The following is an 18,660-nucleotide window of genomic DNA, read 5'->3' on the forward strand; positions in this document are numbered from 1 at the left end:
GTATAAGATAACAAACTTCAATCATTCCTAAATACATATACAAGCTAAAAGCCTTCTTTTAAAACCCCTAATGCTAATATTAATTATTTATATCTTAAGTACTTTAGGGCTCAGTTGAGCTCCCCGTAAGTCATACCTCACTTACCAAAATCAATATCTAGCAGTGCTGCATTTGCACCTTCTACCAAGATTTTCTTGGGTGGTCCGTGTAGGGCCTCGTAGAGGAAATAAACTCCATCCCTCACCATTGGTTTAATCCTTTCCATATAACCCTACAGACGAAGACAAAAGCCAATTACAATGTACATTAATACATTTACAATATAACCAGTATGAGTAAAAATTACCCGACTCAGACTAAGACAAAAGCCAATTACAATGTACACTAATACATTTACAATATAACCAGTATGAGTAAAAATTACCCGACTCAGACGAAGACAAAAGCCAATTACAATGTACACTAATACATTTACAATATAACCAGTATGAGTAAAAATTACTCGACTTTATCACAGTGAAAACTGACGAAAGCAAAGCAGAAAGGGGCAGATGATGGTGCTCCGCCTAGTGCGATATATGGATTACCTTTGGTCTTTCATCCTGATTCTCCAGAACCAGAAGAGAGACACTAGCTCAGATAGAGATATGATGAAAATCAAAGGTATTAACCTCGCTGCAAATAATGGCGACAGCCTTGCAAATAGCCAAGTACTCATACTTCATAAACCAACTTTCAAGAAAATAAAAATAACTGAGTATATTACATTATGCTTGTATATTTTGTGAAGTATTTAAAAAGCTGCAATTTCTAATCCATGTAACCATGAGTTTTAAAAAATTTGCATCTCAAAATGTAATTCTCGAAATGTGGTAAGGACCACAGGGGCCACTGCTAAGCATGCAAATATCGACGGCTGATTATAATATTCTTTTGCCATTGTATTGTCACAGTAAAATATCTCAGCAGTATTACCAAATACTATTTTACATAGCATTATAAAACTTTCTCAAAACATATTTAAAATGTGAATACTACTTAATTTTAGAATTCAATTAAAAATGTAATATAAGTAAGCCTTCTCCCAAGGCCTAGAGGATAATTGCAATAAAACCTAGTCGTGACTGTTTAAATATTCAGCCAGACTGTCACGGAAATTCCGAGTTCCGCTCACGCATTCGCCTGAGTGTGTTAACATCCCCTGTGGAAGGTACGGTCCCCTCCTGGCTCTAGTCTCCGAAATCATGCTTATTCCTGTTTTAGTCCCTTTTTTTATGCCTGAAATGACCAAACCATTCACCACGTCCCTTGTCCCTTCAAGTCCCGGTTCAACATCTATCGCCTATTAAGACTCTTCTTGCCCGATTCTGTTCATTATTATTCATCTGCTTTGCATTTGCGTAGAATATGCATAAAATAGAATTGGAAGCCCATATCCATACTTCAGTACATAAATATTTCCAAGTTGCCAGTAATAAATGAAAAATATTGGCTGCATGACAGAATGAAAAGAAAATGGCAGTCTATTCTAAGCAACAATCAATACACTGAAATCCAATTTAGAATGTTCTCTGGAGGTCATTTTTTTTTTTTTCTTTTTTAGGAATTTTGTAGGTGGATAGACCTAAGGTCTGCCACCGTTCCAGAATGGCATATGAGGTTTGTAAATATCTATTCAGTTCTGAAATTGACATTCATACTTATTTATAGAAGAGGAGTGATAACCACATATACAGGAAGCGGTTCTGAAATTCACCAAAGCCTGTGGAGGAACAGGAGGGTGGAGAGGACTGGAGACCCGACTACTGACCAGCTCAGGCACCGCCGACACCTGACAGCTGCTAACTGTGGGCCTAACCGTGGGCCAGTGGCCTCGTCTGCCGCTTCAGGGGACGGTGCCAAAGAGACTGACCCTATCGGCTATCGCTCCCAAACGCGCTGGTTAGCTTTCAGTCATCCCCTCTCACCTGTCGCTTTGTTGATTACCTTCCACATTGCTATGAGTGATTTTTACATAATACAAATCTAATCTTTTTTCCATTCAAAATTATTCAAAAGGTTTTCATTATCTCCAAGATAAAAGCCAAACTCCCTATATCATTGCAAATAAGACCAACATAAGACCCGTGATTTGGTCCCTACTTGTCTAACTTTATTTTCGGGGACTTTACTACCTGTTCCTTGCTCTCCACTCAATATTTTGTTTAAGCCACGTCATGGGAAGTTACTTAACATTCCATATCCTTTTAGGTCCATATATTTTTTAGGATTTAAAAAGGGCAAGAAATTCGTTTACCAGTTCTTATCTATAGTACTTTACACATATCTGTGAGGCACTTAATATACTATAAACTATTTAATGTATAACTTCTCAGACACAATGTAATTTCCATAAAGGAAATGAAAGACCATATGTTCTTCATTTTTATATTTTCAGTTCCTAATACTAAGCCTGCATGAATGAAAGATCTAGATGCCAATTTGGCAAAGTAGTTTTTAAAAGGACATTAAAAAGGTAAAAAGCATTACCTTGAGTTTTTGTAATTCACCTTCGATGTCTATTTCCAAAGTAGGGTATATGGATTTGTACTGGTTAGCCAGAACTTTGAACCTGAAAAATACAGAAAAATCAAGACGTTAGCTCTGTTTAAAAATATTCTGAATATCATTTGATTCAAATAATTTCTATAGATAAGTGATCTTAATAACAAATTAATCCCCAAACTTAGGTTACATTCTGAGAAATAAAATTTAATAAAGGAGATTAGTCATGTGGATAAATGACACATGAAATATCCCACCCCCCCACCACTCCCCCATCCCCACCGGAAACATCTGCTTCTCAGCAAACCATTCCAAACTCCAATCCTTTCATATAATTTTGGCTTTCATATAATTCTTGGAGTGATGCTATGATAATACCATCATGTTACTTTTCATGAAGTTAATGTGCCCTGGGTTTTAAAAATTCAATAAATCCATTTGCTCCTCCCGTTCTGAAACACAACTGAGTTACCTCTCAGAGAAGCCATTGAAGTCAGAAACAAGATCGCACATCCTGAGTCCACTCCGGGCAGCTTTGGAAGAATAAACTGGGCCAATGCCCTTTTTTGTGGTACCCAAACTTAAAAATAAATCAAAACAAGCTTTGAGTTAGACAAGAAAGATGCAGTGCTTGCGGTCAGAGAGCACATAGAAGGACGTTACTATGACTATTTTCTATTTATGCTATTATTTCCTTTAAGTTTACTTATTTTACACGATCCTATTGATTTTCTCTGAAATCCAAACTGGATATTTTAATACTTATTTTTCTTCAACCTTGCCTAGAATTTAAACATAAGGGTCTAGATATGCTTCAACTGCACCAAAAACAAACGCACAGACAAACGCCATACTTTTTTCCTGCTTGTTCTTGTCTCTGTTGTTCCTGGATACCATCAGCTGCTTGATGAAAATCAAATACTGAGGGGAAAAAAAACAATCACAGTTTCTGTTGAAAACAGAGATAACATAAGAAAGCAAAACATACTGCAATTAAAATTATCGAAGTTATAAATCCCTTCAGTCTAATTTCAATATGACAAATCAAATGGATACATTTTAAAAAGTGACAATAATAATGGAAGTGAAGGTTACAATGTCAGCTGTTACATATGAAAATATGCCTGATTGTTCATTCCTGTTTTTTTGCAATCTATACTACTTTAAAAATGAGTCAGTAAGAGGGTAATTTGGAAAAACCCTGCCCAACAAGTCTATAAAGCTCGGTTTACTAAAATATCCTCTTTTCTTCAAAATTGGACTCCAGAAATCTAGGGATTATCTTCACATCTCCCTGTCCCTCACTAATCCCAAGCTTCCATCATCCCTCACCAAAACTGGAGCCTCCAAACGAGTGGGCCTGGTTTCCACTCTTGCACATTTCGTACTTCATAATTTTGTAATGCAGCCAAAGCCATCTTTCCAAGACACAACTATGACGCCACCACTCCTGTGCCTTTAAAACTCAATGGCTTTCTGTTGCTGAAAAGAACAGGACAGAACTCCTTCACTTGCCTCCCCACACAGCCGGCCCTTTCGTCTCATTCTACGCCCTGCCCCGTCTGACCTCTGGTCATAAGGACATTTTGTTAAGTCCTTGGCTACAGGCATGTGCCTGTCCTTCCTAAATATGCCCCTTCCTATGCCTGCCCCACGCACTCACACTCTCTCTGCTACCAATACTTTATGAGGACTGGGACCATGTCAGTTTAGTTACTAGTTGACTTCCTATGCCTACGAGTTCTCAAATACTTACTGACTGAATAAATAGCTACTTTATGGAACAGGGAGGCCTAGAATTTTGGTCTCTGAACCTTTAACCAAGTCTTCTTGTTTTGATTGTTTCTAAACAGGCTTATGGCAAATAATTTACTACTGTAAAAGTCACCCTTTGAAATGTGTAATTTAGGCAACAAAAGCAAAAATAAATAAATGGGACTCTATCAAACTAAGGAACTTTTGCACAGTGAAGGAAACCACCAACAAAACAAAAGGCAATCTACCAAATGGGAGAAGGTATTGCAAGTGATATGCATAAGGGATTCATGTCCAAAATATATAAAGAATTGATACAACTCAACATCAGAAAAACAATCTGATTAAAAAATGGACAGAAGACCTGAATAAACATTTCTCCAAAAAAGACACACAAGTGGCCAACAGACATGAAAAGATGTTTAACATCACTGATCATCAGGAAAATGCAAATCAAAGCCAAGATGATATCACATCTGTCAGAATGGCTATCATCGATAAATCAAAAACAAACAAACAAACAAACAAACAAACAAGTGTTGGCGAGGATGTGGAGAAAAGGGAACCCTTGTGCACTATTGGAGGTAATATAAATTGGTACAGCCATTATGGAAAATAGTACAGAGGTTCCTCAAAAAATTAAAAATAGAATTACCATATAACCAAGTAATTCCATTTCTGGGCATTTATACAAAAACACTAATTTAAAAAGATCTCTGCACCCTATGTTCACTGCAGCATTATTTACAACAGCCAAGATACAGAAGCAACTTAGGTATCTATCAACAGATGAATGAATAAAGAAGATATGATATATACATATGTATATTCACATACACACAATGGAATTCTTGCCATAAAAAACAACATGAATGGACCTAGAGGGTATAATGCTAAATGAAATAAGTCAGACAGAGAAAGACAAATACCATATAATTTCATTTATATGTGGAATCTGAAGGTCAAAACTAACAAGCAAGCAAAACCAAACAGAAACAGGCTCATAGATACAGACAACAAACCGATGGTTGCCAGAAGGGCGGGGTGAAAAGGTGAAGATTAAGAGGTATGAATTTCCGGTTATAAAATAAATAAATCACAGGGACGTAATGTACAGCATAGGTAATATAGTCAATAATATCGTAATAAATGTATGGTGACCGGAGGTTACTAGAATTATTGTAGTGATCACTTCGTAAGGTATATTAGATGTTCAACCACTATGTTGTACACCTGACACTAATTTCATAACTACACCCTAATTAAAAAACTTACGAAGCAAAACAAAAAAATTAAGTGTGTAATTTAATCATTTTTAGTATATTTATCCATGGCAATTTCATTAACGGTTGCTACTATTTCCAAAAAAATAAGTTGAAATGTGTAAGTGTTAAACAGAATAACTGATATAAGGTTCCTGGAACGAGGGTGGTGGTATCTGTAAAGGAACTATTTAGAAGTATTATAAGACTAATATTGTAGTTACAGATGGTGAAGCTAGAAAAATTCCAGAAAACTTGACCTACAACTACCCTCTGATTAACTCTAGCTCTATGACAGATGTCAAGGAGCCTACCGCCTGTGTTTTCCTACGAGTTTTATGGTTTCAGGTCTTACATTCAAGTCTTTGATCTCACTGAGTTACTTTTTATGTATGGTGTAAGGGAGTGATCTAGTTGCAATCTTTTGCATGTGGCTGCCCAGTTTTCCCAACACCATTTATTGAACAGACTGTCCTTTCCCTACTGTATATTCTTGGCTACTTAGTCATAAATTAATTGACTATATATGTGTGGGTCGATTTCAAACCTCTCTATTCCAATCCATTGATCTATGTGTCTGTTTTTATACCAATACCATACTGTTTTGATTACTGAAGCTCTGTAACATGGTTTGAAATCAGGGACAATGATGCCTCCAGCTTTGTTCTTTTTCAAGATTTCTTTGGCTATTTGAGGTCTTTTGTAGTTCCATACAAATTTTTGGATTGTTCTATTTCTATGAAAAATGCCATTAGAATTTTGATACTATAGACACTGATACTATAGACATTTTAACAATATTAATTCTTTCAATCTATGAGCACAAAATATCTTTCCATTTATTTGTGTCTTCTTTGATTTCTTTCATCAATGTCTCAGTTTTCAGGGTACTGGTCTTTTATCTACTTGATCAACAGAGTAGCTTTTCAGGGTACTAGGAAGGCTCTGTACAATAAAGTAGATGGTGATTAAAGGGGTAAATGTATATCTTTTTGTGTACCTTGCTATATTATGCAGTTTGTTTAAAATGTATACTCATTTCTAAGACATGGATTCTAGACCTTCACCAATAAATAGCTACCACAAATTATAGGGATGAGTTTGCTATCATACTCCTTTTTTGGTGCCCAGTCGATAGCCTTTCTTATCTACTTTTTCAGGTACCGGAATAGATCCCAAAAGATGTTTCATCAAACTCAGACTTTGCAAATCAGTTATGACAAGACTGAGATCTTGGAGTGTGCCACTTATTTTGAATAAAAGAGCATTTGCATTTCAATGTTTTCTATGTTTCAAGAAGTTACAAAGGCAAGTGGCAAACCACAATAAATGGCTGATAAAAAGCAAATGAACCATATTTTTCAGAAATTAATTTAGCACTTTGACACAGAGCTGTTTTCTTAGGTTTTTCTATACCTCAGGAAGCTGTTAGTGTAATCAGATGATCGCTGTTATAAAGCTTCATTGTGGCGTGGAGCCTTAATATCTCCACTATTACCATTTTTCAAAGAAGTCTTCGTCTGAAGTTGCTTTGAATATCTTTCCATTTTCCACAGCTAAGATATTGAAGAAACAGTATCTTGGGGATTTGGTCTAATTTTTAAAATTAAAGGTAACTTTTCAGCTCCAGTAGTTAAGTTTTATTAATACAATCTTATTACTTACTTTTTATTATTACAGCTAAGTTTTATTAACACTATTCATCTTGTGCTGTATGGTATCCAGTGCAAGCCTCGGTACCTATAATACCTACTTTACTTGCTTCTCATACCTCCTCCCTCAAGTCTTTCTTTTTGTCAGTGCATTTTTGTTTGTTTGTTTTTAAATTGTAGCCATGTAACATGAGATCTAGCCTCTAAACAGATTTTTAAGTCAAAATATAGTATTGTTTCCTATAGCCTCAATGTTGTACAGCATATCTCAAGGACTTATTCATCTTTGATCTCATTCCGGTCTTTATTCAAATGCCATCTCCTCAGTGAAACTTCCTTGGCCACTTTATCTAAAATTATAGGTCCCATCCACCTTCTCCACCTGCCTGAACACTACCTGGCTTCTTTGTCTGATTTACTTTTCCTCCTCAGAACTTATCACAATACGCAGTGATACATTTACTACATTTTTATCTTGTTTACTATTGTCTTCTCTACTATACTATAAACTTAAGACTTTACTATTGTCTTCTCTACTATACTATAAAATCCATTTTTATTTTTCTTTTCTACTACTAAAACGTCAGTGCCCAACACCGTACCTGACACAGAGTAGACATTCAATATAAAGCAGATGAATCAAAGGACAGATACACTCAACAAACTGGATTGCAAATGTTTAAAAAAGTTTTTTTAGGTCTCAGCCATTTTCCAGGTCTCTTTCCCTCAATAAGTATCTCTTATATTACAAATTTTGCTATGAGAGTTAACGGGCCAGGACACAATTATAGTGTGATACACAGTTCCTTGCATCTTACTTAAATATGCTAATGTAAAGATCTGACCGACAACTAACTCATTTTTACATTTCTTTAAAAGAATATTGACTATTTAAAGCAAAAAACTTAATGTATTGTGGAATTTACAATAATAGAGACATAAAATGTATGACAATAACACCACAAAGGACAGAACCGAGAAATGAAAGCATTTTGTTGTTGTCGTAAGGACCTTACAACAAAATGTTATACAGGCATCCCTTGTTTTATTGTGCTTTTGCTTTATGGAGCTTTACAAACATTGTATTTTTTTTAATTGAAGGCAAGACCCTCCAACAGCAAAAAGATTACAACTTGCTTTATTTCAACGATCACTTTATTATGGTGGTCTGGAACTGAACCCACAAATATCCAAGGTATGCCTGTATTATTTTAAGGTAGATTATGACAATTTGAAGATGCATATTATAAATCGTAGAGCAGCTACAAAAATTCATAAAAGGTCTAGCTAGTAAGCTAATAGTAGAAATAATATTTAAAATATTAAATGTAAAAAGCCTAGCTGAACATATCACACATAATGGAAGATATGAAGATACCACAACCAGACCGGTAGGAGGGGCGGGGACCGCAAAGGGGGCATGGTGGCTGAGCATGGGCAGGAACAGTGCAGCTGCAGGGACTCCCTGAAGGAGCGAGGGACCCTGGCAGGCACAAAAGACATCTGGAAAAAAACCAGAGTTGTGTGGCACTGGAGCGAGGGCTGGCGGGACTGCCGCCACTGTCCCTTCATCACCCCATCCGGTGCTGTCTACAGGCCAGCGCATCTTGCTTCTGCTGACCTCTCCGCCCACGCCACCAATTCTGAAGCTGCATTGGCCCAGTGAGATCAGCCGGTCGACCCACCGTCTCCCTGAGACCCCACCCCATCCAACCCACAAATTGCCCACAGCAACCGCCTGAGCTCTCAGCAGGTGGCGGCAGGTGGCGCATTTGACAGCCATTAACACTACAGCTCACACAGCTGCATCAGGCATCCCGAGAGAGACTTCTGGTGGTGGGCAAAAAGCACCCTGAGCTGCAGTGTCTCTTGAATTCATCTCTGGGGTCTGCAGGCCCGATGGATAGCAGTTGGCCTCGGTGTGATCTGAAACTTTTCAGAGGAGCCACAGACTCAAATCCAAATCTGCATGGGTCTGATATGATCAGCTCACTCCACTCCATGGCTCCTTGAGGGCCCGCCCCACCCAGCTCACTACTACCCAAAGGCTCTTTCAGCTGCTGGGCCTAGCGGGCAGCCTCAGGCCTTGGGGTGCTCTGGAACTTTTGAATGCTGCCTCAGGCCCCGTACTGGGGTCAACCAGTACAATTCACACAGGTCTTTCCTGCTTGCCTCCAGATCCAGCCCAGGCAGTGAGCACCACCTGCATGTCGCTTTGACGTTCCTACCAGATAGCCCTGAGCAGTCAAAGGCAGTGGCTAACCTTGGCCAGTAAAGGGGTCTCTAACAAGTGGCCAAAGAACCAACACACACAGAGGCTGGCGTCGGACCACTATAGAGCACCACCTGACTAGATCACCCCCCCACCCACCAAGCAGCACACCCAAAGGGTGGTCTCAACAGGTTCAACAGTGAGCTAGGGTACGAATCTCACTCCATGGGGCCAGCTCCCCAAAACAGTTCCTCTAGGCATGGCCAATCCTCACAGCTAGTCAGCCCAGGGGTCAACCCCATCCACTGACAATTCAGACAAGAAACACTCCCAGAGTTCCCAGCAAGGGCGATTAGGGAGACTGCACCACTGGGCCACACAGGGTACATACCATGTAAGGCCACCAGGCCAAGAGTGGGAAGACTAACAGATCTACCTAATACACAGAAATGAACAGAGAGGCAACTAAAATGAGAAATCATGTCACAAATGAAACAGGAGAAATCTCCAGAAAAAGAACAACCTACCAGAGAAACCTACCAGAGAAAGAGTTCAAAATACTGGTTATAAGGATGCTCGGTGAACTTAGGGGGACAATAGGTGATCTCAGTGAGGACTTCAACAGAGAGATAGATAGTTAGCATAAAAAAGGACAGAGAAACCATAAAAAAGAACCAATCAGAAATAAAGAATACAATTACTGAAATGAAGAACACACTAGAAGAAATTTACAGTAGATTAGATGATGCAAAGGATCGAATTAGTAAATTAGAAGACAAGGTAGCAGAAAACATCCAATCGGAAAAGCAATAAATAAAAAAGAACTTCAAAAATGAGAAAAGTTTAAGAGACCTCTGGGACAACATCAAGTGAACCAATATTTGCATCATATGGGGTAGCAAAATTAAAAGAGAGCAAGGGATTGAGAACCTATGTGAAGAAATAACAACAGAAAACTTCCCCCACCAGGCAAAGGAATTAAACATACAGGTCCAGGAAGCGCAGAGTGCCAAGCAAGAGGAATCCAAACAGACCCTCGCCAAGACACATCATAATTAAAATGCCAAAAGTGAAAGACGATTGTAAAAGTAACGAAAGAAAAGCAGTTAGCCACCTACAAGGGAGCTCCCATAAGAATGTCAGCTCAATGATTTCTCAACAGAAACTCTGCTGGCCAGAAAGGAAATGACATTAAATAGTCAAAGTGACGGAAAACCGGGACCTACAAGTCAAAAGATACCTCGAGACAAATAAAAATGAACAGTATTCTACCCAGCAAAGCTATCATTTCGAATTGAAGGACAGATAAAGAGCTTCCCAGACAAGATAAAACTAAAGGAGTTCATCACCATTAAGCCAGTATTACGAAAAATGTTATAGGGAATTCTTTAAGTAGAGAAAAAAATTAAAAATACGAACAATAAAATGGCAATAAATATGTACCTATCCATAATCACCCTAAATGTAAATGGATTAAATGCTGCAACCAAAAGACATTGGGTAACTGAATGGATAAGAAAATAACGCCCTACATATGTTGCCCACTTCAGATCAAATGACACACACAAAATGAAAGTAAAGGAATAGAAATAATATTTCACGCAAATAGAAAAGAAAAAAACCTGAGATAGCAATACTTATATCACACATAATATACTTTAAAACAAAAGACATAATAAGAGACAAAGAAGGGCATTGCATAATATTAAAGGTATCAATACATCACGAAGACATAACCCTAATAAATATATACACACCCAACACAGGAGCACCTACACATATAAAGCAATTATTGACCGACAAAGGAAGAGATCAACAGTAATACACTCATAGTAGGAGACTGTAACACCCCACTGAAACCAATGGAAATATCTTCCAGACAGAAAATCAACAAGAAACAGTGGCCTTAAATGACACACTAAACCAGATGGATTTAACTGATATTTTCAGAGCATTCCACCCCAAAGCAACAGAATATATTCTTCTCAAGTGCACATGGAACATTCTCCAGGACAGACCACATGTTAGGCCACAGACAAGTCTCAATAATAAGACTGAAATAATATCAAGCGTCTTTTTTGACCACAACGGTATGAAACTGGAAATCATCTACAAGAAAAAAACTGGAAAATACACAAACATATAGAAGCTAAATAACATGCTACTAAACAATGAATGGGTTAACAATGCGATCAAGGAAGAAGTCAAAAGATACCTCGAGACAAATAAAAATGAAAACACAGCAACTCAAAAGTCTATGGTACACAGGCAAAGCAGTCCTAAGAGGGAAATTCACAGCAATACCGGCCTACGTCAAGAAACAAGAAAAATCTCAAATAAACAATCTAACCTTCCACTTGAACTAAAAAACAGAAGAGCAAACAAACGCAAAGAGAGTAGAAGGAAGAAAATAATAAAATCGGGGCAGAAATAAACAACATAGAGTCTAGGAAAACAATACAGAAGATCAATGAAACCAAGAGTTGGTTCTTTGGAAGAATAAACCTTCAACCAGATTCATCAGTAAAAGAGAGAGGACCCAAATAAATAAAGTCAGAAATGAAAGAGAAGTAACTACGGACTCCACAGAAATACAAAAAATTGTAAGAAAACACTATGAGCAATTATATGCCAACAAATTAGACAACGTGGAAGAAATGGCTACATGCCTAGAAACATACAATCTCCCAAGACTGAGTCAGGAAGAAACAGAAAATCTGAACCAACCGATTACCACCAACAAAATTGAATCAGTAATAAAAAAAACTCCCAAAAAACAAAGTCCTGGCCTGAATCTTACAGAACCGTCCCTCCAGTCCTACAGTAGGAGAATCCCTGAAATCTGAAGAGGTTTCATGATTCTCAGCAACTTTCCAGTCAGGTTTTTTTTTTTAATGACACTATTTACTTCCTTTCATCATTTCAGAATTGATCGTACCAAAAATGCACTTTTATAAACTTTTAATAACACATATTGTAAAGCATATAGACATCGTTACACATATTACTACTAACATCTAAATTTTAGTCTGAGCTATCCTCTCTGGGCTTAGTCCTCTATCAGAAAAACTTTCCTTTAAGGATATATATTTATTTTAAAAAGGAAAAATCATTAATAAAGAAATATAATAAAACTATAAATAAAATTATAAAATTAATTCACATTTGTTATGGTTTAAACCACATTACTTTCTGATTACTCTGGTCCTTTGACCCCTCTACATCACTATTTTCTTTAGTTTTTGTAGTCTAAACTAGTAAAGTAACTTGCGGAACCACTGTGCTATGCCCAAGGATGCAAACTGTCAAGTGACAAACCCAAAACATAGTAATGAAGAAAGGTGGAGAATCCAGACACGATCTCAGTGCTATGTTTTTCCCAGCAGCTGATATCATCAGCATATGTTTATATCTGTAGCCAAACTATCTGAACATGTATATTAAGTGATAAGTTAACAAAAGGGTACATGCTAGGTATTATCCTATTTGTGCAATCCTAAATTGTGGTGCTCAGATTAAGATACTGAATTTCATATAGCAGATGACAAAGGACGATGATAAAGTTCTGAAGATAAGCAGTGGCTTTCATCATCTAACAGTGCTTCATTTTATCCACAAGACAGAGGCAGTGAATACCAAAAGGCCATATATAAAAACCATGAAGGGTAAAGAAGTTAAAGATGACTCATGCTATCAGAATATAATATGTATCAGGTTAACAATTAGTGTAAGCAGATAAAAATACTATAAAAGTAATGCACAAAGCACTGTATTGCTTTCTATATTAACACTAGAATGATGATGTATGAAAGTACTCAGATAATATGTGACAGGCCGAGAATACGATTTTTTAAAATCAGAAACTTAAAAGAGCCAACAAAAATGACAGATTTACCACCTCTGCTTCCTTCCAAAGAGTTTCAGTTTGCTTACTTGGCTGACACTTTCTGAACTTTGATGTGGCTGCTTCTTAAATGAAGGTCAGTGTTAAAACTAGAGCAGCTATTGCCTCAGGAGACACACGTATTTAAGTAGAATTTAAAGGTTCGACCAATCATATAGATGTGTCTTATGTGGTTTGTAGTTCTTTCTTTTCTGGTTATTGTCTCTTAATCATGTCACTTGTAATTAACAATTCTATCACTTCAGAGACAGTATAGTAACAGAGAGGCTCAGATTTATTGGTGGCAGCTAAAATTAATTTTAGAATTCGGTTTGCTCTAAATAATGAATAAGGCTAATCTGAATGAAGTCTGAATCATTTGAAAACCAGTATTATTACATTCTAGGCATAGTCACTCTAAAGATCTGCCAGAAAGACCTACTTTTATGTGAATATTAACGTGCGGAAATAAATGCTCTCTGCATTTCAACACGGCTTATTTTTTAGAATTGCAGACGTCTTGTGAAATAGTGCTTATATTATTCATTTAAGTAGCTAACTCTTCCTTCAGAAATAGGCAAATTTTAGCCTAGCCCTTATTTAAAAAAAAAAAAATAGATTTTATGCATTTGGAACCCAATCATTACAATCTACCCTTAGTTTTCACTAAAATTCAAGACAAAATTGGCTACAAAATGCTTTTATTTTTTAAGTTTTTGATAAAATGATAGTTATAAAAAATGCATTATGCCCCCCTTACCAATATGAGCTCTGTCGGATATGATAAGCCTTTTTTCCCAGCCTTCCAGACCTAGAGAGAAGGGGCGGGGAAGATACATTTAATTGAACATTTTGTATAATAATTTTTAAATATTCATTTCTTTAGAAATACAGTGTTTACAAGTGTTTTTCACTTAAGTAATCACTTTTATATATTTTTTCTGCATAGGAAATGTTTAACAGAAATTTTCTCAATTGTCATTCATTACACAGACAAACTCATTCACAAATTCTATCTTTCTAAATGTTTTGCTGTAAAAAGCTTCAAATTCAAGCCAGCTATAGCCACATAAAATACTTCCAGGAATCAAAAAAAGCAAATGGCAGGAAAAGAATATTTTTGTTGGAGGCGGAGGGAAGAGGAGTTAGATACAGAGCAGAGGGGGTATTTCCAGAAACAGGAGTGAATTTTGAGACTAGCACCCTTTCCCAAAAGACAATTATAAAAAGTGTGATTAAACAAAGTAACATAGAATGTTCTCACTAATTCCTGTAAAGTACTATCAATTACTGTAGTTAGCACACTGAATTGTAACCACACACACACACACACACACACACACACACAATCTCTCCATTTATCTGTGAATGCCTGAGAGCAGAGACCATGAGTTTCATAGGATAGGCAGTCATCCAATAAATGTTCAAAAATAATTATTAAATGAGAAGATAACTGAAGCTAAATAGATATTTTTATTTTTTAAAGACAGTACATCTTAATAAGCTATATGCGTTCTAAGAATAAGTCGCCATGCTCCAAACATTTTCAAAATTAATTTCAGATATTAAAAATTAGTTAATTTTGATAATATCCAAAGATTTTGAAAATTATTGCTTATAGATTAAAGAGCACCTCTTCCATAAAGTGCTAAAAGATAAACCAGAATATTAATCCTTCCCCTCGATAGCCCTTTTTGACATATAAATACAAACTCTGAAGTTAGCTTAGGGAATATTATAAAGAAAATACTACGCAGAAACACAGTGGAGTGGATTCAGCTGGATTAGATGGGCCAGAAGGGAAAGGAGTAGGACAGAGTTTTTAGAGGGGTAAAGGAGAGCAGAGAGCAGCATGGGAACCTCGAGCTGACCAATTAGAAAAGCTGACACGTGAAAACGCAGGGAGGACAGCAGAGATGCTAGTGAGAAAGCATTCTGTGAAGTCAGATTAAGTCATCAGAAATGCTGGAGGATGGTGGCTACTTTTAACCCAGAACGATAAACTTTAATAAGGTAATAGAATTGAGTATTCTAAATACGAGCTAAGCTAAGAGGAAACTACACTAATGATTTTCCTCAATTGTGTGTTATTTGCATTGCTAAATTCCCCTCAAACCCTAGCAAGGTAGCCAAGTTGAACAGACTTCCAAAAATCTGAAAGAGGTAAGGAAAGGTAGGAAATCTAGAATCGTTTTTTGAGGAGATGGAAGACAACATCGCACAGAAGGCATTACTCTCATTTGGAGAGGGACCCGAACAACCCTCTTTCATCCCTGGGTTGTAGCCACCCACGGAACGCCACGTCCTCAAAGAAACAAGACCGACAGTGTGCAAAATGGGCTTCTGTGTCCCCCTGACTGTACTAGGCTAATTTTTGGTTTGGGCAGAAGGGAATGCTAATTTGAGCGCAAACGACAAGATGAATTCATAAATTTCCTAGTTCTGCCACCAAGATTTAGTAATTCTAGCTCCCTCAAGATAAAGTTTATAGATGGCCAATGTGTAAAAAAGCCAAGACTTATACAATGACCTCATTATGTTTGTCTTTTGTTTACATACTGATTGTAATAAATAAAATTTAATAACTGACATTTAAAATTTTGTCCTACGATAACCAGCAATTTTAAAGTATAAGACAAAAATGTCAAGTTTGTCTGGCGTGCGATCTCAACAAAACTTTAAAAAAAAAATAACTGGTTACCGGGCAAAGCAGATTCATTTTTTCATACCTTTTCCTTTTTGAACATTTTTCTCTGCTTCTTCAAATAATCCAGGTAGGTGAATTACCACACCATTTCCTAAAGGAAAACAGACAAATCCCAACCTTAAACACCTGTACTTAACAGACATACATAATGGTATTTAGAGAAATAGAGACATCTACAATAACCCTTTATCTAGAATAGCAGAGAGTGAGGGACTTTAATAGGACATTCTGATTTATCAGGGAATTACCATAGAAAGGATTCCAAGTTTTAAACACACAGTGGTATAATGTAAATACACAATATAACATAATACATAGAATATAAAAAATATATTAAAATTACAATGAATATTTATATAATATTTTAATATAAATAATATTTAATAATTTTATACAATGATTTTAAAGCTCTTTGAAACAAAGTGAAACTCATTTTGAAAGAAACTAGTTATGTAGTTTTAGACAAATTGAACCAGGTCACAGTAGACTCTAGATCAATGTCTTTCAAATTGGGGAATCACACCCTATTAATAGTCATAAAATAAATTTAGTGGGTTGTGATTAGAATTAAAAAAAAAAAACAAGAGTAGAAAATATCAGACTGCATCATATGTCACAAAGGTTCAGAATCAATTTATAAAACATAGACTTCTTGTTTTTCTTACTGTGCACCAGTGTTTGAAAAATTGATTTGATGATCTAATACTTTATAGAATTCAGATTGCCAATGATCACAGATAGATGCAAAGCATTCATTCCAAAACATATTAGTGTTAAAAGGTCTAAAAGAGTTGTAAAATAGCCAAAGTTAGGTATATTCCAGAAGGTGTCAAGGTCAAGACTGATCATTTGATTAGTGAAAGATGAAATCAGTTTAGATGATGAAAAATGAACACTACTATCAATGGGAGAAAAAATTCCCAGGTGGTTCAGTATATACTCACCAATGAACGCAGTAACATTTGGGTTAATTATCCCACTGGGTAAAAGATGGAAATCATATTCCACAGAATCTACGACAACTGTATGGCCGGCATTATTTCCTCCCTGAAATATAAGACAAGGGAAAACTGAACCTAACAATAGGAAACATATCTCCTTCCAAAGTGAATTAATGATTTCCTGCTAAAAGGTCAATGTAACTTAAGGAAACCTAAGTATTTGCCACGAATACTTATGCTTTACAGGCTTCACGGCAGAGCGGCTCCCCTCTCTGCCGCCCCATCTACACTACGCCTGAGTGATTATCCCTGACAGGATCTGGAAATTGGAGAATCGGGTTTCTGGAAGATATATCTCTTATTAAAAGAGAAAAAAAAGTGAAAAAGTACAGGGAACGATTAGTTTGTTATTCTGTTTTTGGCACTATGTAGGATATGAAGCAATCTAATGAATTACCCATGATATTTTATCTAAGCAACAACAAAATCTCCAAAACAGAAAAGAATAATCCACCCAGTTACTCTAATGTAAATATTCACATAATTCTCACTGTTCTAAGGGTGTGTCAAGCAACTATGTGCCCTGAAATGTGTATTCTTACGTGGACTTATCAACTAGAAAATCTCCCACATAACTCCCTCGAATACTAGTTATCCTGAGACTCTGTTTTTTAAATTTATAAAAAGTCTTGTGAGTTTGGTTAGTGACAGATTCCTTGAATCTGCTCATCTCTGAATAAAGTAAAACACTGGGTCAAGGAACTTCTAAAGCTCAGAATCATATTGTGAATCCACAGTGAAACATTCATGACTAAATGATCGATTATAGCAAAATGTGAAGTCAAGTGATAAAAGTTAGGTCCAAAAGAGACTGAATATTAAGTGATGAAATATTTTTTTCTAATTTCTAAGCTTAAAAAGAATGGAAGGAAACACAAATTATTTATAGGTTTAAACTCCTATACAATATTCACAAAAATCTTAAAGTAAACCACAAAATAAGAATATATTTACAATAAATTAAAAGTTTAACAACATTCTTGTCGGACATTTAAAAATACCAATCAAAATGACTTCTCCTGAGAATGACTAGTTTAACTTGATCACAAGGCTATTTTTGACAAATGAATGTTACCAAATCGTCACCAATGATGAATTCACAAAAATGTTAGAAAAATAGGTTTTTCAAAAAAAGCAATGCCTGTTCACACTGTGTTTTGCCCTGTACAAAGTAAAGAATTCCTTGTTTGAAAACTAGTGTATGTCATTTATGCTTTAAAAAAAAAAAAACATTTGACAGTGGTGGCCTGTAGTCTACAAGATGACAGGTGGGTGGCAAGACACAGGAAGACAGAAGCAGGAGAGGTAAGCGATACTTCCTTGGCTTGATACCACCAAGGGAACAGGTGTATATTTTTACTATTTATTTTTAATAGGAATCGTATGCATAGGCTACAAAGGCACAGCGGATGCACAGTACAAAGCGAAGTCTTTCTTACACTCCATCTCCTACCCTGCCCCAGTTCCCTGCTACGAGGCAACCAGTTACCACCAGTTTTTTGGGTCCTTCCTGAGGTAATTTTGCATATACAAACACATATTTATATATTGTTTTATTCTAGGTATACAAATGTTAGCAAACTATACACCTGGGCAGCCTGCCTTTTTTACTTAACAAATCTTAGAGCTCATTCCATAACCTT

General features: G+C 36.4%; 1 protein-coding gene across 1 annotated transcript in view; it reads right to left on the reverse strand.

Moving 5' to 3' along the window:
- ADSS2 (adenylosuccinate synthase 2) overlaps positions 1-18,660 on the reverse strand; it is a 37,970-nt gene that overhangs the window by 10,261 nt on the left and 9,049 nt on the right. The window contains exons 2-8 of the mRNA XM_039883245.1: positions 16,961-17,063; positions 16,039-16,107; positions 14,070-14,120; positions 3,400-3,466; positions 3,018-3,125; positions 2,531-2,612; positions 146-272 (exon numbers count right to left, since the gene is read on the reverse strand). Coding sequence (XP_039739179.1) covers positions 146-272; positions 2,531-2,612; positions 3,018-3,125; positions 3,400-3,466; positions 14,070-14,120; positions 16,039-16,107; positions 16,961-17,063 — 607 coding nt within the window. The remainder of the gene's footprint in view (positions 1-145; positions 273-2,530; positions 2,613-3,017; positions 3,126-3,399; positions 3,467-14,069; positions 14,121-16,038; positions 16,108-16,960; positions 17,064-18,660) is intronic.

Source organism: Pteropus medius, unplaced genomic scaffold (genome assembly GCF_902729225.1).
Source record: "Pteropus medius unplaced genomic scaffold, Ma_sr-lr_union100, whole genome shotgun sequence".
Lineage (NCBI taxonomy): Eukaryota > Metazoa > Chordata > Mammalia > Chiroptera > Pteropodidae > Pteropus > Pteropus medius.